Raw genomic sequence first — 24662 nt, forward strand, 5'->3', positions numbered from 1 at the left:
TTTCTGCCTGGAGGGGGTTGTGTCAATAACAGGTTATTTTTTTCCTTATTTCTCTGAACTAACATGTCACGTAATTTTTCTGCGACTACAATGTGGTATTCTTTTTCTCATGAGCATCTTTCAGTGCGTCACAGTTTTTCGATTTCTTTCTAACGCATTAAATTGTACGTGACAGAAAAAAAGGCACGTCGGTGATTACAGACATTTATAACATTTATTCTAGTTGTCGATAGATGGGGTACCCCGTCAAAATAGACCCGTCGAAAAAGCTCCGACAAAATAGCCCCGACATAATATCCCGCACACAAAATAGCTCCGCCAAAATAGCCTGCAGACAAAATAGCCGCGGAATATTAGCTCGCCCACAAAATAGCTCCGACAAAATAGTCCCGACAAAAAAGCTCCCTTCAGAATTCATCATGAAATAATCCCTTAAAATACATTTTTTCGGAAATGGTAATTATCCTCTATTCAGATGTTTATCTTCTTCTTCTTCTTCTTCTTCTTTTTCTTTTTATATAGACATGACTCTGTCTGTTTTGTTTATATTAACCACATTAAATAAAAATGGTCTTTTCAGAGACTCGAACTCTGTCTTCTGTTTCGATTGAATGTGTTCTGCTTTTCGATTAAATTCAATGTTCAAGTCAGCTCCCGTAGCCATCTGCTTCTTGGAAGTTTGAACATTTAATTTAAGCGAAAATGAATGTTTATTTGTGATATAAACATTTTTGTCTGATTTCTGACAGCAGTAAAATGTATTTTGAATTAAATGAATTACATACATTCTTCTTTTTTTGTCAAATAATTTAAATAAAAAAAAAGTTTTTGGACACCTTGTATAAAAATAATTGTGTAAATGGTTATATTACTGAATACAGAATTAAATAAGCTTTTAAAGTAGCTAGCACACAACCCCTATTCTCATTTAAAAAAAAATCATCGATGACGTCATCACGCCTAGATGGATGACGTCACTAGTATGACATATATACCAACATATCGTAATTTAAAAATAAAAATCGACCTGTTTTAGGATTTTCCTTAACATCGCGGGTTTACAAAATAACGAATTTATTCCTTTTATTTGCACCATACTCTATGTCTGAATTGCCGATATGAATGAGTCAGATTAAATTAAATTATTAAAACAATTTTTTTTACTAAGCAACAACATTTTTGTTTAATTTATTAATATTTTGTATTTTGACAGCGACGCGACCTCCGAAGTGAAAGTCGAAACGTTAATAAAATAATTTTTTTAAGTTAAATTAAGGCTTATTTCCCAATTAGGATAGTGATTTAAAATAAATGGTACTCCAAAAAGTAAAACTTTTTATTGGGGGTGTTGTCGCCAGGGCTGTTTTAGCCGGGGCTGTCTTGACCGGGGCTATTTTGTATACGAAGTTTGTTGAATAAAATTGAAGCAGGAGAGGAGATTCCAGATGACTGGAAACTATCGTACATGACCTCTATTTTTGTGACAAAAATAACTATGGAGAAATCAGTGTAATGCATTCAATAGCGAGAATCTTTTACACAGTTATAAACTTTATAAACAAAGTAGCTGTGAATTAAATAAAAAATGTGGCTATCTTTGACCTTAATTAATCTAGGCAAATTCTTTTTGTGAAGATTTGTTTACAAATATCAGCTTTACAAACATCAAAGTGGATTTAGTCTACAGTCAATATTAACAAAGTTATTCAAATTATTTATAAGCCAAAAATGACTTTACTTTATTCAAATGTTTTTGTAATGGTTAAAAAAGACTGTTTTGATTTTTTATTAAATATATTGAAAATATGGTTATTCCTCTTTCATCTGGTACCCGCAAATTGGCTGTATCATTATTGTTTTCTTAGCAATAGAATTGCAAAAAAAGCTCTGTGGGATAAAAAAACTGAATAAAATTTAAACTAATTAACAGCAAACAGTAGCGATCAACAGGTAGCAACAAACGTGTTCCAAGATTGCGGCTCTAATTTTGAATATTTTGTCGAGATATTTGGCACACATATTCGTAATATAATAAAGAATGGCGGTACAGAGCCCAATTTTAGAAATATGTTAGTATGTGGAAATTACTCTATAACTAAATAAAATATTGAAAAAAGGAGTCTGTACCGCCATTAAGAAAGACGAAAAATACACTTTCTTCGAATAAACTTTTTAATCCCGTGCCTAGATTTTGTGTCACATTGGAACTACTAAAAATCGATTTTTTTATAACAAGAAATCGAACGTCACTGACTTGGCAACATTTCGCGCCTATGTGTATAAAAATTATTGTTTTTGATAGTATAAACGTCACTGTCAGTGTCGAATTACCGACGCACTGTTGCCTCACTTTTGAAAGTTCGCAAAACTTTCGCAATCTTGGACAGCGTTTGTTGCTACCTGTTGATCGCTACTGTGTGCTCTTAAAGAATCGTGTTGAAATTTTTTGTGCATTATAAGGACTACTTGACTTAACTTTTCATGTTATGTCAAAGTCTAAGTTTATTTTTAAAAAAGCTATAGCAAATTTTTGATTTTCAAAATTTTAGACTTATTTTGCAACAGACAAAGGAACAAATGATCTGCCCAAAATTCAAAAACTGCCATTTTAAACCTTTGCCCATTTACTAAAAGAGGAATGCTCTAAGTCTAAGTAATATATTAAATTGCCCTATTGTTACATGTAGCGACTTAAAGGAAAAAAACTGCCATTTTTGTCCCTTATTTGTTAAAAACTATTATATGCATCAGAACTGTGTCGAGCATTTCTGTAGCTATAATGGCTTAGCTATACAGTAGTCGCCACCATACTAGACACATAGGAACATTGAGCTATTACAGTCCTGGACCCTTCACTTGTTGCAATGTTTATTTTTATGTCTGGCGACGTTTATAACGTCAGAAAATGTATAGTAACATTAACATAGATAGTTGACAAATAATAGATCAGCTGTATTAAATACAGCTGATCTAATTTTGACGTTAATAGTTGTCATTTTGTTGTAAAACTTGTAAAAGTTTTAAATTGTTGTAATATTCTTGGTGTTTGAATAAAGTTATTTGAAAGCAGAGTAATAATACTATTAATTAAATATTTTTTAAAAGACTAAGTTTTTCAACCTAATAAAAATATTTGTAAATTAAATATTTTTAAAAGATTTTTAATTGAAAAACTTTATTGGCCCATTTCCTGGTGACAACCTCCAAGGCTTCTACAATATGCAAGCACATGGATGCTGCAGTGAAGACTAAGGGGAAGGAATTCTACTCTATGCATTTCACAACCCCCGTCTGCAGCGTGGTAAAGTTCCAGCGGAAAATGGACCTAGTTACTCTATAGGAGTAATACTAATAAAAATAAAAATGTATACCATTTTTATTCATTCAGTTGCGGTGCGAAACCAAAACTGTCTTAATTTTTACTCAGATCAGAGAGTGCAGCCAGCACTCTTATCGACGATTTCACCTCTTTTTAGAGGTTCATCAGAGACTGCAAAGGCTGCTTTTCTCTGGCCCAGGTAAAAATCTTCGATAAGAGAAATCGTCGATAAGAGTGCTGGCTGCACTCTCTGATCTGAGTAAAAATTAAGACAGTTTTGGTTTCGCACCGCAACTGAATGAATAAAAATGGTATACATTTTTATAAATATTTTTTATTCCCTCATCTTTCTTAGTCTCAGCATCCGTATGGCTTGCAAATTGTAGAAGCCTCGGAGGTATAACCAGAGAAGGTTCCCATTGTTTTCATTCTGGTGGGATGTAGAATAGCATTATGTTGTTTTATATGCTATTAGAGTGAAAACTTAGTCTTTTTGCTAGCAGTTGCCGCTAGGGCGTCTATGCCATTTCGTTCGTTGCAATCCGGGACTGCACGCTGGGGTTTGTTTTGGTTGGATCAGAGAGAGCAGCCTATGTGCCTCCTGATGAGAGACTAATAAGTTTCGAAACCGGTAGGGGTGCTTGCAGCACTCTCTGATTGGACTAGAATATGGTTCGGCTGTGTTTTCGTTTTGCAACGAAATTGAAAATGGTTATTAATTTTTGATTTACATTTACTCTGTGTGGAGTATGAAGGAAACCATTCTCGTTGGAACTTTACCGCGCTGAGCAGATGGGACGTGAATTGTAAATTGTAGAATTCCCTCATTTTCCTTAGTCTCAGCATCCGTATGGCTTGCAAATTGTAGAAGCCTCGGAGGTGTAACCAGAGAAGGTTCCCATTGTTTTCATTCTGGTGGGATGTAGAATAGTATTATGTTATTTTATATGCCATTAGAGTGAAAACTTAGTCTTTTTGCTAGCAGTTGCCGCTAGGGCATCTATGCCATTTCGTTCGTTGCAATCCGGCACTGTACGCTGGGGTTTGTTTTGGTTGGATCAGGGAGAGCAGCATATGTGCCTCCTGATGAGAGACTAATAAGTTTCGAAACCGGTAGAGGTGCTTGCAGCACTCTCTGATTGGACTAGAATATGGTTCGGCTGTATTTTCGTTTTGCAATGAAATTGAAAATGATTATTCATTTTTAAATATTTTTTATATGAAAAAACAATTATCTTGAATAGTCTCTTGACAGTAACATGACAGGGCTGAAAGTCACATCTGAGAACGGACCGGATTAGCCCATAAGCATAGCAATTAGGTACCTATTCATGTGTCTAGTACGGTGGCTCTTACTGTATAGTACCTACCAAAAAAAATGAAACCTGACTGAGTCGGTGTCCCGAACATGGTATATTTTTGCCTTATTTTCCTGGAATATAGACACTCTTCTATCTTCATTTTAGAGAAATAATAAAGCTCTATCAATTTTATATAAAATATATTTACACTTCTTTATTACGTCATTTTACACGTCTTTTACATAAAATGGCAACAACATCAATGTCTTAAACTATAGTCTAGGAGGTAGTGGCAAACTTTTACGATGATTTTAGTACGGATTCTATGACTTTATTTTGGTAGATAGTACTTATCTCCATGCATTACGTCCATAATGGCCTAGTGGTTCGAATACTTGGTTCCTGGCTTTCACCCAGGCGAGTCGGGTTCGATTCCCGGCGTCGGAAATCCTTTTGGTTTTTAAAACCGAACCCGACTCGCCTGGGTGAAAGCCAGGAGCCAGGTATTCGAACCACTAGGCCATTATGGATGTAATGCATGGAGATAAATATTTGACATATAAGTTGTAAGGTTTTTTCATCTACTTTCATATTTTATCTTTTCTTGCCTAAAAGACCCCATTTTGGGCAAGCTGACACATCATTTGTTAATAAGCTTTAAAACACCTAACTAAATAAAAAAAACAGCCATGCTAAAATACTCTGGTCAAACTTGACGCTACCTCCCCGACTACTATGATATTTTAGATATTATATAACTTTTTAAGTATAACAGCCCCTTTTTCCCCGATAAGATAACCTGGTGCCATGTTATGCGTCGAAGGTGGTATAGGTATCACACTGGTATCAACCACTCTTAATTTCTTTATTCCATAAACCCTGAGTTGACTATCGACTACTGCTTCGCTGTCCGTTTCAGGACCCATTTTGCATGTTGCTACCATATGGTAATAACTGGCTATCACTGTTCTTAAAGCACATTCCCAATATTTGTCCGTATTGAATGTTTCTTTTTCACAACCTGAAATATAAAGAAATCAGTAGAATATGTATAGTAATTAAAGTTTTAGTTTCAACCACCACCACACAAACATATCATTTGTAATAATATGTATTTTATTTATATTATATAAATTATTGTAACAATACACCCCTAGAGAGAGTACAGAAAATATGCCATCTCGGCTGCAACATTAAGGATACTTGGGATCATAGCTACGAAATAAAAACTCGTATTGAAAAAGCCAGAAGCTCTTTTAACAGTCTTAAAAAAATTCTGTGCAACTTGTCTTTAAGTATCAATATACGCATAAGAATTCTTAGATGCTACGTCTTTAGTGTCCTTCACTACGGAGTTGAAAGCTGGAGCCTGACAAAAGGTGCCATAAAACGGTTAGAGGCGTTTGAAATGTGGTGCTGCCGACGTATGTTGAGGGTCTCATATATACACCACACAACTAATATAACTATTCTCCAGAGGCTAAGAAAAGACATAGAAATAATTAACACCGTAAAGAACAGAAAATTGGCTTACTTCGGCCACATGATGCGTAATGAAAAATACCGACTGCTACAGTTGATTCTACAAGGCAAGATTGAGGGCAGGAGAGGCCCTGGACGTAGACGTATATCCTGGGTGGCCAATCTTAGAAAGTGGACTGGTCTAACGTCAACTGATCTATTTCGAGCTGCCGTAAATAGAATAAGATGGGTCAATGTGGTCGCCAACATCTCCAGAAGATAGGCACTTTTAGAAGAAGAAAAGTTTACTTTTTGAACAGTCATATTGATTTCTTCCCGGAAAATTTCCGGTTCAAAAAAGGAAAAAAGTTATCAACCAAAATGTTTTTTGCTGGCCTGTGTTACTGATAGCGCAGCTTTTATAACACATCTGATAATAGTCCAGGGCGCATCTGTTTTGAGATGGACGTTGAGAGGTGACTCAAATTTTTTTGCAGAAATTGTTTGAAAATAACTCAAATAATAATATTTGAGTTATCCTCCCACTCAAAATAGCCCGGAACATTAAATAATCAAAATGTCAAAATATGAAGGAAAAATTCGATTTTTTATTGGTTTTTTGATTATAACTTTAAAACTATTCACTTCTGAAAAAAGTTGTACTGACATAAAAGTTGCGTAATTAATTTTCCTACAATATGAAATTGGTTAAAAATTTAAAAAATAGTCACCCTTGTTGCAAAATAGCAATAATTTCGAAAAACACCATACAAAAACAAGTATTCGCATTTTACGTTTTTCAGCCATTTATGCTACACTTAGGAGCTTCATATTTTACCCAGAAAAACTTTATGATATAGTAAAATAACACTGTAAATTTAATTAAGATCGTTTTAGTAGATTTTGCAGAATAAATTTTGTAATCCAGCTTTCGCAAAAAAAAATTCATTTTTTTAAAATGTTACAGGACTGAAAGTAAAGCAGATAGCAAGTTGAATTTTTTTTTTGCTTATAACAGTGTACTGTAGTTTTCATTTGCAATTTGCAAAATTAAAATCGATTAATTACCACGGCGTCAGGAAATTTTTTAAATAAACATTAATTTTTGGTGCTACGCGCAGGACAGCGGTGTTCGATTCACACAAGTTGATTTCCACCAAAATTTCTTCCAATCTTTATCTAATATATTATTTTCTTACTCTATAGTTTGTTGTATTTTAATATTTTAATTCCATAAAAAACAAACTAATTTTTTTATTGTTTGTGAAATATTGTTTTAACAATTGCGTATGTTTAAAAATAATAAACTTTTATTCTCAAGTTAAAATATATGAACAAAGGAAGTTTTTGCTAAAAAAAGTGTTATTTCAAAGGATAGAGTATGTGTTTTTATTTTGCAATAAACAAATTTATTTATTTATATCGAAATGTAATCAAAATTAAAATGTATATTGGTATATGGTATATTCTGATAAAATTAGCAATGTGGTAATAAATTTATTATTTTCATAAATTTGACATATTTAGCGTGTCCGACGCGTCGTATGCCCCAATATTTTTGTCCGACAAAATTATTTTCGCTGTTTATATGATAAAAACCATTGATTAAAATAAAATGACCAATGTGGTTATAAATTTTTTTCTTGCATAAAATTGACAACTTCGTGACCGCTTGACAGACAAACGCCCCACTGCCATGATGCGCTAAACTCGAAATTTGTCCGACTTCACCCAAATAACAAGTACAAAAAGTTTCAACGGTGTGGTCATAAATAATAATTTTATATGGGGGCCTAAGAACTATAAACAATTTATTTGCACGGTAGCTCCAACAACTGAAAATAGATATATGATATGTCATATCAGATGAAAGAGAATTAAAAAGGTAAACGAAAAATGTCAAAATATACAGGGTGTCCCATTTAAAAAAACATAACTATGGTTTATATTTCCTTAGAGAGACCCCCTAAAAAAGTTTTTTGTACGCCACTGAATCCGTCCATAATATATATATATCAAAAGTTCCTATAAAGTTTTTTAAAATTTTAAAATTATCAAAGGTCGTTGGAATGCCCAATCAGAGCAAACTATCCGCTGTCCTGCGCGTATCACCAATAATTAATGTTTTTTAAAAAAATTCCTGGCGCCGTAGTAGTTAATCGATTTTAGTTTTGCGAATTGAAAATGAAAGTTACAGTACACTTCTATAGGTAAAAAAAATTTCAACTTGCTATCTGCTTCATTTTCAGTCCTGTAACATTTTGAAAAATGAATTTTTTTGCGAAAGCTGGATTGCAAAATTTATTATGCAAAAACTATTAAGCTGATTATAATAAAATTTACAGCGTTGTTTTACTGTATCATAAAGTTTTTCTGGGTAAAATATGAAGGTCCTATGTGTAGCATAAATGGTTGAAAAACGTAAAATGCGAATACTTGTTTTTGTATGTTTTTTTCGCAATTATTACTATTTTGCAACAAGGGTGACTATTTTTTAAATTTTTTGTCCAATTTTATATTATAGGAAATTTAATTACGCAACTTTTATATCAGTACAACATTTCTCGCAAATGAATACTAAAGTTATAATCAAAAAACCAAGAAAAAAATCGAATTTTTCCTTCATTTTTTGACATTTTGATTATTTAAACAATGTTCCGGACCTTTTTGAGAGGGAGGATAACCCAAATATTATTATTTCAGTTATTTTCGAGCAATTTCTGCAAAAAAAATTGAGTCACCTCTCAACGTCCAAATGTACTAATATTTTTACAGATGCGCCCTGGTCTATAATAACAAAAACTAAGGGAACTTTACCCCGCTGAGCAGATCGGACATGAATTATAAATTGTAAAATTCCCTCATCTTCCTTAGTCTCAGCATCCGTTATGGCTTGCAAATTGTAGAGGCCTCGGAGGTGTTACCAGAGAAGGTTCCCATTGTTTTCAGTCTGCTGGGATTTTCAGTAACATTTTTGGATGTTGTTTTATGTGCTATTAAATTGAAAACTTAGCTTTTTGCTAGTAGTTGCCGCTAGGGCATCCCTGCCATTTCGTTCGTTGCAATCCGTGACTGCACGCCGGGGTTTGTCCTAGTTGGGCCAGAAAGAGCAGCATATGCCTCCTGATGAGAGACTAATAAGTTTCGAAACCGGTAGAGGTGCTTGCGGCACTCTCTGATTGAACTGGAATAATGATGCGGCTGTAGTTTCGTGTTGCAACGTCATTGAAAATGGTTATTCATTTTTGACATCTGATAATACTCAACCAATAATACATACAAAAAACTAATTAATGACGATACATCTTAATATATGATCGATTTTAAAACATTATCATTAAGAAGCACCTGAGTTGCTTAAGTTATTAGAATTTTTGATCTACATATCTATCATAGCAGACGAACAGAAATTCTGAGAATTCTGAGAAATATGATTATAGAAAAAAAGTTCGCGCAGGATCATTTGAAATTTAAAAATTGTTTGTAGCCGCACCTCAATGCTGCAGTTGTCAAATCTCATATTAACCCAAGAACCCAAACACAATAATAGGTCTGGATTCCGCGTATGAAAAAAAAGTTGATTAATAGCAAGCTGAAAATTTGTTAATAGCTTAAGGGTGTCTAGTCGGACAAACTTTGATATATGGGAACACTGGAACAGGGGAAGTTTTAATTGTGGAACAGGTTAAAAATTTGGAAAGGTCAGACCACGAAAACTGCACATGTATTTTGTCCGACAGAACAGACTTAAACTCTTCGAACAGAGATTAAATTCTCATGCAAAAATCAGACTGCTATTTATCACCAAATGGGCGTTTTAATGAGTGAAACATGTAGAATATGTCAAATGCCAGGAATGATGACAGGTGATAAATAGCAGTCTGATTTTTGCATGAGAGTTTAATCTCTGTTCGGAGAGTTTAAGTCTGTTCTGTCGGACAAAATACATGTGCCGTTTTCGTGGTGTGACCGTTCCAAATTTTTAACCTGTTCCACAATTAAAACTGCCCCTGCTCCAGTGTTCCCATATATCAAAGTTTATCCGACTAGACACCCTTAAGCTATTAACAAATTTTCAGCTTGCTATTAATCAACTTTTTTTTCATACGCGGGATCCAGACCTATAACCCAAAGCCTCAAAATATCAGATATCATCTACGCAATGTATTATCACATTTATGTACAGTGTGTCCCAAACTGGTATATTTTGCAGTGTATACCGAGAACTAGAGGAGATAGAAAAAAGAGTAGTTAAGATGTCATGACTTCTTTTTTCGTTAAAGTAACGATTGCCCAATCAAATCATCAATAGCTCCTCACATTATCGAGATACTGGGCGATTATTGAAAAATGTCGAAAATGACAGGGTTACAGATCTATTTTATTAAGAAAAATTTTAAAAAACTTTATAGGAACTTTTGATATATATTATGGACGGATTCAGTGGCGTACAAAAAACTTTTTTAGGGGGTCTCTCTAAGGAAATATAAACCATAGTTATGTTTTTTTAAATGGGACACCCTGTATATTTTGACATTTTTCGTTTACCTTTTTAATTCTCTTTCATCTGATATGACATATCATATATCTATTTTCAGTTGTTGGAGCTACCGTGCAAATAAATTGTTTATATTATAGTTGACGTCAGGTTAAAGGCACTTAAAAATAAAACACTCGGTAACGTCCTTTATCCTAAATCCTTGACAGTTTTATTAAATTTATTTATTAAAATAAAATCAGTACCTACCTAACTTGAAAATCAAGTAAATACTTAACTGCTTATTATTGGTTCAAAGTGAATTTTTATTTTTAAATTTGTGATTCCATATTTTATAAATAAAATTATCACGAAATAGAATAAGCTGTATTTTATTACCTTTTGCGTTTCCATTTATAATTTTTTTACCCAATATATTATTAAAACAAAATCAATGGGAAAATACCCAGTAGCTGGCTGTATACCATAATTAAAAAATCATACAGAAGTAAAAAACTTCATTTGTACAATGGTATAAAAAGTTTATTAAAAACTATTAAAAGTCATCCAAAAGGATCTGCAAAACGTTTTCGATCTAGATCAGATCATCTTCAGTGCCTAGAACGAAGTATTTCCACGTTAGAATGAATGAAAAAGGTTAAAACTGTGACTAGTTGAAGAAAAAATGTAATACTCGTTTACGGATTCTCGTTTACGGATGAGTTTGTCTATTATATTGGGATCATAACCATTGTTGACAGCTATTTGTTTTATGATGTTAAGTTCTGTATTGAAAGAGTCATTTGACATAGGTATGGAAAAAAGTCTATGTATGAAACTTCTAAATACAGCTAATTTATCTGATAGTGGGTGATTGGAAGAGAAATGAATGACATGGTCAGTTTGGGGTCGGTTTACGAAAGATACCAAAGCTGAATTGGTCATTAAGTCTGGTGATAGATAAATCAAGAAAATTAATGGCGTGAGAAGATTCTAGTTCCATGGTGAATTTGATATTAGGGTGGATTTGATTAATTTTAAGAAGTAATTGTAATGATGTGATTGGACTCTAAATGATCCATAAAGACATCAGCTAGGAACGGGGACAAGCAACTGCCCATAGCTAGACCATCGGGTTGTTTGTAAACATATAACACATAAATTAATCCTTTAACATCGACTTGGAGTCGCTATAAATATTATAGAATTAACATGTAAACCATATTTCTCGATGTTACCATTTTCATAAGGTTGCTAGTTCCATGTACTAGGCAGAACGTGAGTATGACCACATTTTTTCTTCAACTAGTCACAATTTTAACCTTTTGCATTCATTCTAACGTGGAAATACTTCGTTCTAGGCACTGAAGATGATCTGATCTAGATCGAAAACGTTTTGCAGATCCTTTTGGATGACTTTTAATAGTTTTTAATAAACTTTTCATACCATTGTACAAATGAAGTTTTTACTTCTGTATGATTTTTCAATATATTATTATTGTCTTTTATACTGAGGTATATTTGACAGTTGACAGTTCTACTGTACCTACTTGTTGTTTTAGTTCTCTAATTAATTTTGTTAGTTAGTTACATAAATAAATTATTTAAAAATGAAAAAATGACTTGTTATTTGAGGAAGGTGGAAAAACCATATGTATAACATGGGAGTAAAGTGCCTTTTCCTCCCTTGAATGATTACTACCCTCCGCTACGCGTCGGCAGTAAACTTCATTCTCGGGAGGAAAAGTAGCACTTTCCTCCCTTGTTATACAAATAGCTATTTCCGTAATCATATCCTCAATTAACATTGATGATCGCTTATAAGGTTTGTTTCATCTTAATATTTTACAACACTACGGTTTCAGATTTTTATCATAATATTATTTTCTTTGGCATTACAGCTTTTTATAAGTCAAAGTATTTTTAAGAACATTTTCCCCATTTCATCCTACCCTAACCTGATATAGATTTTGACTTAAAACCTACTATGTATTTGATTTTCTCTAAAAAGTTCTTTCGTTATTTTCTGTAACTTATACCGGGTGGTGAATTTGAAAACGGGCCATGGGAAACTCAATATAAAATTCTAAACTGTAGAATTCCTGCTTTGCTTCCCTAATTATTTTACATCAAAAGACATTAGAAACTATTTGTAGAGGATTGAAATCTGTATTGAAAACAACTGTTAAAATTGTTCTACGAATTAAACATATCCAAAATTTTGTAAAAATGTAATACATTTTTCAGTTTTTCAGCCCAAAATTAGGCCACACACAGTGCGATTATGTGTCACAATGAAGTTATTATTTTCACATTTTTGAACTGTCAATATTTTTATTTTATTATATTTATTGTTTAAAAACAATACAGTTGATAAGATACCCTCAGTTGCGAAGAAAGTATTAATAATAAAGATTTTTTTATTCAGTCAATGGTGTGAGCACTGTCAGTTAAATAGTAACGTGTGGCCCAACTTTTACACAAATATCTACTGTGCAAATTATGTATTATATTTTTGAAAATTTTGGAATGCGTTTAAATCGTAGAACAATTTTAACTTTTGATTTTAATGCAGATTTCAATCCTCTACAAATATTCTCTCATGACTTTTGATGTAAAATAATTAGGGAAGCAGGAATTCAACAGTTTAGAATTTTACATTGAGTTTCCTATAGCCCGTTTTACGATTCACCACCCGGTATATAAGCTTATAAGTGGCTGAATAGCAATAATGTATAATAGTCAAATAGCTATGATATAAGTCAAAAGTAGAAGACAATTGATATATGTCATGTAAGAAAATCAATGTCTGCCGGTAGATGCAGGTTTAGATATGTAAAATTATATTCTAATAAAGGTACAAAATACAAAAGTCACTTCGTGCATTATTTTTATAATATTATAACCGTCTGGGTACACTTCGCGTCAAAAAAAACTGGTACAAGTCTTATAACCGAAAATCGTGTTTTTCTAGTTGTGTAAATTGGTCTTGTCACATATGTCATTCTTATTTCTAGGCAACGTTGCCAGTTCAACTAAAATATTATATCAAACCAGGTAAAAGCAGTGCGGCAGACCGCAAGTTTTTAGTAGGTTTACTAAAAATTAAAACAACATCGAGCATTATCGATTAGTCAGTCACGTTTATTTAAACATGCATCCTAAAAAATTCTCTTATTAATTTTGTAATGTTCCATCATCTCAATTAAGTACCCATAAATTAATTCGTGTTCTATTATAATTTATGACAGATATGACATGAATGACAGATAATAACTCTAGACATGACATTAAATTATTATGTTTAATTTAAAATCGAGAAATGTGAAGTTTTTCTCGTAAAGTTGTGGGATACTAATAAATAAAACACACTGGAAAAATTAATACAAAATGAATAACTTTTACAGTGAACAATTGTGAAACTTAAATATTATGTATTACAATAAAATTCGAAACTGCTGAAATATTAAGCACATAGGTGGAAAATGTCGCCTGTCAAAATGTTCAATGTGTTTTATTAAATGTATTCATTTTTTTTTCGAATCATGAGAAATATAATAAGAATTTTTCACAGAAATACGCCAAAGTTAGGCAACACACATTACCATTATGTTTATCGGTTGCGTTCCGTCACAGTGAAGTTATTATAAATATTGACAATTTGAACTGTCAAAATTTCTATTTCATCATTTCTTGTTTAAAAAAATAATAAAATTGATAAGATAGCCTCAGTTGAGGAGAAAGTAATAATAATAAAGATGTTTTATTCAGTCAATAGTGTGCGAACAATAAGGTAAATAATAAAGTGGTCCTAACTTTTACACACATGCCTACTGTGGCAAATGTAGGTATTTTTCAAAATGTTGGAATGTGTTTAAATCCTAGAACAATTTTAGCTTTTGTTTTTAATACGGATTTTAATCCCATATAAATAGCTTCTCATGATTTTTGTTGTAAAATGATTAGGGAAGCAGGAATTTAACAGTTTAGAATTTTACACTGAGTTACCTATGGCCCGTTTTACGATTCACCACCATGATTTTTGAACGTTATTTTTTGTATTTAGATTTAGTGCAATTCCATTATCAGTGCTGGCAACAACGCCGTGATTCACGAGCCATTGTGTCCAGTCTGAACACAGGTTTACATTGGGAAAAAAAAGTGTACCAGTTTTTTTTGACGCGAAGTGTACATTCCCTAGTCTGTTTTCTCCTTACCGTTGTGTTTAAACATGCAGAATATTATTGTTAGTTGCCACCACATCAGCCAATTAGTCCAGAGAAATAAGGTTTTTGTCGAGACACTTGAGCAGCCAGGTTGCAAATGGATTTTTGGGTACTATATACCTAATACATTATAAATACAAAAATGCCCGTCACAGTTCGGACGAGAAACTTAGTTATTAACAAATAAGGCTCAAAAATGGCAATTTTTTCGTTTAAATCGCTACAGGTAAAAATAGGGCAATTAAATATCTTATTTATAATATTCTTCTTTTTGTAGATGAGCCAAGGTTTAAAATGGCACTTTTTGAATTTTGGTCCGATCCATTTTTGTTTCGGAAAGTGCAAAATAAGAATAAAATTTCAAAAATAAAAAATGTGCTATAACTTTTGCGAAAATGGCCTTAAGACTTTCATATTGCACGAAAAGTTGAGTCAAGCATTCCGTATAATGCACAAAAAATTTTAAGACGATTGGTCAATTAGTTTAAATTTTATTCAATTTGTTTTTTCGTAATGTTATTTTTCAGAAAATAATAATTACATAGCAATTTTGTGGAAACCACATGCAAGAATAATAGTTATATTTTTAGGGTATTGAAAAAATCATTAAAAAGTCGTTTTTATCACTCCAAAAAAAGTTTAGTAAAATAGGGTCATTTTTGGCTTCTAAAAAATTTGAATAACTTTGTTAATATTGACTATAGAGTAAATCTAATTTAGGATTTCAAAAGCTGGTATTTTTATAAGAATTTTCAGAAAAAACTTTTTGCCTAGGTTAATTAGGTTCAAAGTTAGCCACTTTTATTATTTAATTCGCAGTTACTTCTATTTACATCAAATTCTCCTGTAACAGTGTTAGTTACCATACTACTCCGAAACGGCTTGGCTGATTTTTATAAAATTTTACACCTTTATCCTGAGGACGTTGAAGGGGTTCTAATCTATTTTTTATACCCATAAGATATAAGGGCACCCTGACATTTTTTTTTGACAAAATTATCTACTTTAATTTTATATGATGTAGAATTAAAAAATACATACAACCCTTTTTTACTCTTCTATCACCAACCCCTATTTGTTAATAGCCATCTATATATTTACATCTATAAAATTCTCCTGTCACAGTGTTAGTTTCCATACTCCTCCGAGACCGCTTGACCGATTTTTATGAAATTATATATGTATATTCGGTAGATCTTAGAATCGGTCGTAATCTATTTTTCATATCCCTGAGTGATAACGGGAGTTCCCCCTAACATTTTGTAATGTTAGGTGGGGTTGTATGTACATAACGTACTGTATAAGACTACGAGTACATACAAATTAAAAAAAATTATGATCAAAATCTATCAACAAGTTCCAGCGATATTAATCGCAGCATATGTTTGCAGAATCAGTTTCATTGTTTGAGTCCACGTATTTTAGTAATTTCCCTCCACCGACCACGAATTAATTCCGTTCGGACGCTATTTCTAAAGCTTTATTAACCACTCTATTAAGGTTCAAAGTTTACTCAAACTTTTGCACATAACCTATATATCTTCAACTTCAAAATAGCTTTAGTCCAATGAACTGACAATACGGATGGAATAGGCACGAAGAAAATTAATGCAGCCACGATACAAGAGAGAGGTCCTAGAGAGAGACAGACAAGGTGATGGAAATTTTGACAGGCCGTGTAATTTGAGTTGCCTATATCAACTTAAATCGGGGAAATGGACATCATATTTTTTTAAATTGGTATGGGCTGATGGGGCAGTATTTCCAAATTTAAATACTTTTTTGTATTAAATACGTCAGAACTCTCTTCTTCATTAAAAGAAGTACTGGTTTTAATCTGTCTTTTTGTCATTGTCATTAAGTGATACACAATAAAATTACTTAGGTATATTTATTAAATATATTATGGCGCAGTTCTAAAACCTACAAAATAGAATATGCCAAAAACAAAGACTAACACCAGTACTTCTTTTAATGAAAAAGAGAGTTCTGACGTACTGAAATACAAATGAAGGGATTTAATGCGGTCAGAATGAGAGCAATAGCCAGGGAAAGAGGGAAGATGATCGCCATCTTTCGTAAACAAACAAATTGATAGTGGTAGACGGTAGTTGAAGGTTGTAATAATAAATATTTTACATCAAAAGACATGAGAGACTATTTTGTAGAGGATTGAAATCTATATTAATAATAAAAACAACTGTTAAAATTGTTCTACGAATTAAACATATTCCAAAATTTTGTAAAAAATTTTATTCAGTTTTCATGCCAAAGTTAACATGCCAAAGTTAAGTTAGGCCACACACAGTGCAATAACGCTCGGGCACTGGGCCACAATTTAATATTATTTCTTTCGAATTTAATTCTTTATTATAAACTTCATTTATATAAGCAACTCAAATTACACGGCCTGTCAAAATTTCCATCACCTTGTCTGTCTCTCTCTAGAACCTCTCTCTTGTATGTTGGTTGCAATCTCGCTTCACTATTTGAATAGGACAGGGCCATTCCATCCGTATTGACAGTTCATTGCTCTAGTTAGGTTGCTTAATTGTTATACACAAAGTAGCCGTCAATTAAACAAAAAAAAGTGGCTGCTAACTTTGACAGTAATTAACCTAGGCGAAAAGTTTTTCTTTGAAAATTCGTATAAAAATACTAAATTTTCAAATTCCATTGTAGTTTTTGCCTACAGTCAATACTAACAATGTTATTTAAATTGTTTATAAGCTAAAAATGACTCTATTTAAGTCAAATGTTTTCTAAGTGATAAAAATGACTTTTTAATGATTTTTTAAACGCATTAAAAATATGACTATTATTCTTTCATGTTGTTTTCACAGAGTTGCTGTATCATTATTACCTTTTGAACAATAATATTGCGAAAAAAAGCTCTTTGGGATAAACAAATTGAATAAAATTTAAACTAATTGACTCATCGTCTTAAAAATTTTTGTGTATTGTACGAATTATTTGACTCAACTTCTCGTGCAGTATGAAAGTCCTAAATTTATTTTCACAAAATTTGTAGCAAATTTTTTATTTTCGAAATTTTAGTTTTATTTTGCAATATCCGAAGCAACAAATAATCGAACCAAAATTCAAAAAACGCTATTTTAAACCTTGGCTCATCTACTAAAAGAAAAATATTATAAATAAGACATTTAATTACCCTACTTTTACCTGTAGCGATTTAAACGAAAAAACTCCCATTTTTGACCCTTATTTGTTAATAAATAAATTTCTCGTCCAAACTGTGACGGGTATTTTTGTATTTATAATGTATTAGGTATATAGTACCCAAAAAACCCATTTGCAACCTGGCTGCTCAAGTGTCCCGAACATGGTATATTTTTGCCTTATTTCCCTGGTGTAAATAAGTAGTGTTGTTTGTGTAGTAAGTTTATTAATGATATGGATCTAGTCTATTATGAGTCACTAGTTGATCTTCTGATCTTCACAGTTCAGTACGAATGCATAAATATTTGCTTAGTGACTTTTGTTGTCTACTTTAATTTGTCATTTTTTTTCGTTTTTTTTTTTTTTAGTAAAACATGTTTCCTTTGGCAAAATTTGAAGCTTTTATGAAGCCGTTAAGAGTTGTTAAGGATATACAAAAAAGCATTAGAAGACCTCAAGGACTCAGGGCAACAACCAGTACTTAGTCCATGGGGTCTATTATTTTTTAATTATGATTAAATATGGGTTTTACGTACCTAATATGTAAAAAATATGGGGGTAATTTTAATTATGATTAAATATGGGGTTTATATAACTATATCTTAGAGTTATATATGCCGTCGTTTCTTTTTATACCCTTATATTATATATCCTTTTTATACTCTTATAGTCTTTCCATAAAGTTTTTCTTTGTTTACTTTAATCATCTCATTTCTGCTTTTTGAGATTAAAATGTTTAAATTTAATAAAAAAAAATATGTAAAATCAATGGCCTCTTTTATAACTTATTGTTCTTTTGTTTTACTATTTTATATCTTACGTTTGTTTCCTACTTCCCCTTCAAACTGGCTCATTATCTCCAACAACTTAGCAACGGTGCCTTCGAGAAATGTATCAGTGTCTTTCCTAGCTACTACCTACTACTAGCTACTTCCTAGTAATTGGGTTCACTAAGTGTTATCTACAAGCTGGTCTAATTTTTAATATTTAATGATGAAGTTTCCAGATAGAGGGTGTGATAAGTTTGTACAATTTTCGTATATATTTCAAAACTTTGAAATATGATGTGGTAGAAGAAATTAAGGAATTGCGACGAAGAAACAAAAAATCACAAATAATTTAATCTTAAATATTATAAAAGTTTTTAAGTAATATCGCTCCTTTTTCTCCAATGACGTAACCTGGAACCATATTATGAGCAGACGGTGTTACAGGCATCACACTAGTATCTACTACTCGTAGTTTGTCTATTCCATAAACTTTTAAGTTACTATCGACCACGGCTTCACTGTCCGTTTCAGGACCCATTTTACACGTTGCTACCATATGATAATAACTTCCAATTATAGTTCTCAATGCACACTCCCAATATTGGTCGGTATTAAATACTATGCCTTCACAGCCTTAAATACAAATAAGTTTTTAATTAATGTGTACTGCAGATAAATAAAATAAGTGCCATGGAATTCGATAGTGCAGTTTCAACATACAGTGGAACCCCGATAAGTCGGCCCCCGATAACCCGGAAGTCCGGCTAACCCGGACCGATTTTTAGCAGACAAACATTTCAACAATAAAAATGTACTATCCGTTGCAAGATAATTCGGATGGAATTCCCCAGATTATGTTGTGCTTGATATCGGCCCAGTCTCTTAATCTGGGGAATTTCATCCCAATTATCTTACAAGGGATAGTATGTAATATAATATTTGAGAGATAATGTGTATTTGTGTAATTTGAACTATGTATACGATAAAAATGACTCATGGCACACGGCGGTGGCGGCAGAGCGACGGTCATTGTCTCAGATTTATCGGAAACAACAGACACCTGTTATTCCTTTATATATTTCAAACTGTCTTAGCATTGTTTAAAAAAGACTAAAAGACTATTTAAAAAATTCTTTTTTAAACAATGGTCTTAGTGTCACTGTTCAAAACATCGTTCCGATTGTGACTGTATTGTGTGTAGTACAGTCTTGTATTGTTGGCTTCCGTTTGCTTAGGTTTGTGTTTGCGTGTTTGTAATAATTTAGATGTGTAGTAGTACTGTGCATATATATATTTCATGTTATTTCAATTATAACGGAGTTTATCTGTAAGTGTACCGTATTTTATTAATTTTTACCATATTCTCCGGCTAATCCGGATTTTAGATAACCCGGATCGGCCGCGGTCCCGATTAATCCGACTTATCGAGTTTCCACTGTAAACATAATCAGGAAGAGCAAGGAGTTGAGCAGGATTTTTTACAGGATACCGGAAAGTCACTTAACAGTAATACAAAACGCTGGACGGAAGGGCCGCCCGAGAACTTTATCGTACCGATCAATTATCGTTATAGTACTAGATACTGGCATTATATAAAAAAAAAACAAGGTTGCTCGTTATTTGGATATTTTAGAGACACCCTGTATACTTGAAAATATTTTATGGTTCTACGCATCATTAATTCCTGCAAATTTTATAAAAACTCTTTTGTAAAATTTTCAATAGATTTTGAGAAAATGTTCGATGCCATATTTCGGGGAACACCCTATATATTATTGCATAAATCTATAGAATATTTATAGAATATTAGTCATACTTTTATTTCAAATTAGTTCATTTTTTTCCGAAAAATTAATAGTCTAGGCGCCAGAGGGGTCACCGTGTCATATTCAATTCTGATGGACAAACTCAACGGTTTCTTATGGATTTTTGGCTGCTGATTACGAATTTCGAGGGGGAATTTCGATCCGAGTGGTCAAAAAATTGTTATAAACAATTTAATTGTTTATAAATTGTTTATAAGGCTCTGGCTCATAAACTAGAAGATATAAAAAAAAATGTTTCAAATAAAATTTGTTCCTTAATAAAAAACGAAGAAAAAACCGTTTACTAAACTTAAATTTAACAATTAGAACTCATGATATTGTAAAATTAGTGCACAATGCAAATTGCAAATTGCAAAATAAGTATTTTTCGAAGCTTTATCGATCGTAACTCAGCTTCTACGCATGCAAATAAGTCTTAGAAGGTGTCGTTTTAAAGCTTAATTAACAGGCTTCCAAACAAAGTTTGTTAAATTACTTGATCTTCATTTGTTTTAAAGTTATACCCGTTTGAAGTAATTTCTTAATAATTTTCTTAAAAATATTGTACATTCATTTGTTTATAAGGGTTTCAAGCAAATTTGAGCTATAAACATTTATACTTTAATGAACAATAATGATAGAAAAACTCAAAAGGAACAATTTAAGGTTATGAAAATGTTCATAAGTTTATTTTTGGCCAAGATGTCGATATTTTAATGGCGCGCGCTATGAGGCGCAAGATCGGCTCACCGCGTGAAGGTTCACGCGCTAACTTCTCGATGCAAATTATAATTTCTATGTATACATACGTTATCTTCATTTTTCATTTTTACATCATACTGTACCTCGTATCACCTTTCATTCTATTTACATTGTCTTCTATTTTTTGCACTAAATGAGAAAAAAACATTAAAAACTAATATTTCAGAAGTATAACTAAAAAGTAAGTTGATATTATTTATTAATACTATTTTTACAAACATTTTTTTCATGCATCTGCAAATCTGCATAGAGATATACAGGGAATATCAGCTTTTTTACATCTGCATAAGTTCTTAGCGAAATTTTAACAGTTACATGGTGGTACAAGTCTGTTCTTGTAGGCAGTAAAGCTAAAACTTTTTGAGGCTTCAGAGTCTAATTATCTATATGATATCCATATAAAGTGGATCTAGTTCTTTTGCAGCATCATCAAGGCCCGTCAATTGTGTGTATGCCGCCACATCATAAATGCTCGTTTTATATGCAATGATGATGCTGCAAAATAACTCGATCCATTTTTATATGGATATCACATATTGGCTCACTTTCATGCGTAGAAGCCGAGTTACGATCGATAAAGCGTCGAAGAATACATACTGACTTGACTGTGAGCCAATCTTGCGCCTCATAGCGCGCCATTAAAATATCGACATCTTAGCCAAAAATAAACTTACGAACATTTTCGTAAGCTCAAATTGTTCCTTTTGAGTTGTTTTATCATTATTGTTAATTAAAGTATAAATGTTTATAGCTTAAGTTTGCTTGAAACCTTTATAAACAAATTAATGTACAATTTTTTTAAGAAAATTATAACTTCAAACGGGTATAACTTTAAAACAAATGAAGATCAATTAATTTAACAAACTTTGTTTGGAAGCCTCTTAATTAAGCTTTAAAAGGACACCTTATAAGGCTCATTTGCATGCGCAGAAGCCGAGTTACGTTCGGTAAAGCTTCGAAAAATACTTATTTTGCAAATTGCAATATGCATTGTGCACTAATTTTACAATATCTTGAGTTCTAATTGTCGGATTTAAGTTTAGTGAACAGTTGTTTCCTCGTTTTTTATTAGGGGACAAATTTTATTTGAAACATTTTTTTACCTCTTTTAGTTTATGAGCCAGAGCCTTATAAACAATTTATAAACAATTAAATTGTTTATAACAATTTTTTGACCACTCGGATCGAAATCCCCCCTCGAAATTCGTAATCAGCAGCCAAAAGTCCATAATAAACTGTTGAGTTTATCCATCAGAATTGAAAATGACACGGTGACCTCTATTTGGCGCCTAGACTATAATAGTTTACATGATACTTGCATTTCTTTCTATTTCTATGAGCTGCTATGATCGCGATTATGCAGTGTGAGAGAGGACAAAATCTTCTATTTACTGTTATGTAACTTTTCGAGTTTTTAAGCCACAGCAACGAGTTTTATGTCAATGGAAAGGTAATTTTGTATGCTTTCAAAATATTGTAAAAATATACAGGGTACGTCTAAAAATTAGGAATTTTTTTTTCATTTCCGATTAAACCAAAAGCCATATTTTGGGTAGAATTTAATACAATAATATGTAATAAAGTACCATATGTGTCTGCCAAATTTCAAATTTTAGTTTCTATTACAGAGGGAGTTACGGGTACTCGAATATTTTTTTATAAAACTCATAACTCCTCTCCTATGGGGAGTTAAGAAATCTGTCCTAATGTCATTCAATTAACCGAGAGGGCGTCTAAAATATTTTTGATCAAATCTAGTTCAAAGTTATGTCAAATTTTGACGCCTTAAATATAGGCAACCCATAACTTTTTCTGAAAAACAATAATATTCTCCTTATAACCTTATCTTTATACTATATAGTATAGCAACCTTTTCAAATTAAACTTATCTTAAATAAGTTTTTAGATAGGTAAGGAAATGTGCTGGGTGGGCGGCCATATTGACCGTCATTTTGAATTTGGAAATGTCAAATTCAATTGCACCAAGTTTCATTCGTTTAGGTCAAAATTTGCAAAAATGGGCCCTAAATAACCCCCTATCTCGGCCCCTCTTTGAGAGATTTATTTTAAAAGCTTAGTCTCTCGACAAAATTCTTTTAAACTTACTCATACCGAATTTCATCGAAATCGGTCCAGTAGTTTTTGCGGGGCGGTGGCCACATACATACGTACGTACATACATACATATTACATACGTACATACTCACGACACGTTTTTTTTATTTGCTTTTTAAACTCAAAGGGGCGACTCAAAACGTCGAGAAAAAGTGAAATCTGAATTTTTTTTCTGCACGATCCTATAACTTTATCTTTATAATACTCGTACGTATGTAGTATGATAAAGTAACAATAAATAATGTTTTAACACCGCGCCAATGTTTGTTGGCGTTCCGACGCATGAATAGCAGTTGAGAGCTCAGTGAACGGCTGACACTATTTAGTTTCAACAAGATGGCGCTACAGCCCATTTTTCTCTCATTGTTAACAACCGCGTGAATGAAATCTTCGCAGCAATGGATGGGATGACTTTCTCCAAAATGTCCTTTACCAATGTCTTGGCCTTCAAGAAGTGAAGATTTGACAACGCCGGAAAATGCACTATGGGGTTTTATCCTTGGTGACTACCTATTGCTTGTAGTCAAGACAAACTTGATTTTTTACAAATTTATAAAGACACAAGCCGATAAATAGCGGACAATGGGAGAATCTACAATATACATTTATCACCTGCCCGCTGGTCTAGATAAACTTCCAATAGAATTCTGCATCCTTAGTGTAAGAACAGAACAAGTAGGTCGAGGTGGAGGTGTAGGTCGCGGTGGATGCTACTAGTTAAGTCGCGGTCGATGTCGACAGCACATAGGAAGGAAGTCACCTGCACTGTCAGTCGAGATAGGACCACTATCAAGTGAAGTAGTTTAATGAAATTTGAATGACAAAAAGACTGTGCTTTTGCGATGTTGTGTCAGTCAAGTGATGCTAGTGATGAAATGTCAGCTGTAAATAATCAGATCCTTCTTCATATTTAAAAAATTTACTAAATTTAATTACTTTATAAATTCAAAAATAAACTGAATACAAAAAAGGGATTATATAAAAAGTATCAACTCAGATAGCGCAGGTAATGACAACTTGGCTTCGAACGGACCAATCACAGGGAAGCATCCTTGTAGGCCGCGCAGTAGACATCCATGTAAAACAAACTCATTTTATTTTCAAAAGCATCGATGTAAACCTCCTGGAGGGCATCGCGCTAAACCTCCACCGCGACTTACCTGTTCTGTTCTCTTCTATTCACTACAATGTGTTTGTTTTACATGGATATCGACATCGACCGCGACCTCCACCTCCACCTCCACCG

The 24662-nt window shown here is 32.6% G+C and overlaps 2 protein-coding genes across 3 annotated transcripts in view; one reads left to right on the plus strand and one right to left on the minus strand.

The window, feature by feature from the left end:
- The window catches only part of LOC114339236 (protein NDRG3), a 658690-nt gene that overhangs the window by 226893 nt on the left and 407135 nt on the right, over positions 1-24662 (plus strand). The gene's annotated exons all lie outside the window — the stretch shown is intronic.
- Positions 4804-24662, minus strand: part of LOC126891992 (glucose dehydrogenase [FAD, quinone]-like) — a 106723-nt gene continuing 86864 nt past the window's right edge. The window contains exon 9 of one of the 2 annotated variants that reach the window (XM_050661370.1): positions 4804-5641. In XM_050661370.1, coding sequence (XP_050517327.1) covers positions 5364-5641 — 278 coding nt within the window. In that variant the 3' untranslated portion in view covers positions 4804-5363. Of the gene's footprint in view, positions 5642-19070; positions 19368-24662 lie in introns of those variants that run through there. The other variant, XM_050661369.1, reaches the window with a different exon arrangement.

The sequence above is a fragment of the Diabrotica virgifera genome, chromosome 9, assembly GCF_917563875.1.
Source record: "Diabrotica virgifera virgifera chromosome 9, PGI_DIABVI_V3a".
NCBI classification, from domain to species: Eukaryota; Metazoa; Arthropoda; class Insecta; order Coleoptera; family Chrysomelidae; genus Diabrotica; species Diabrotica virgifera.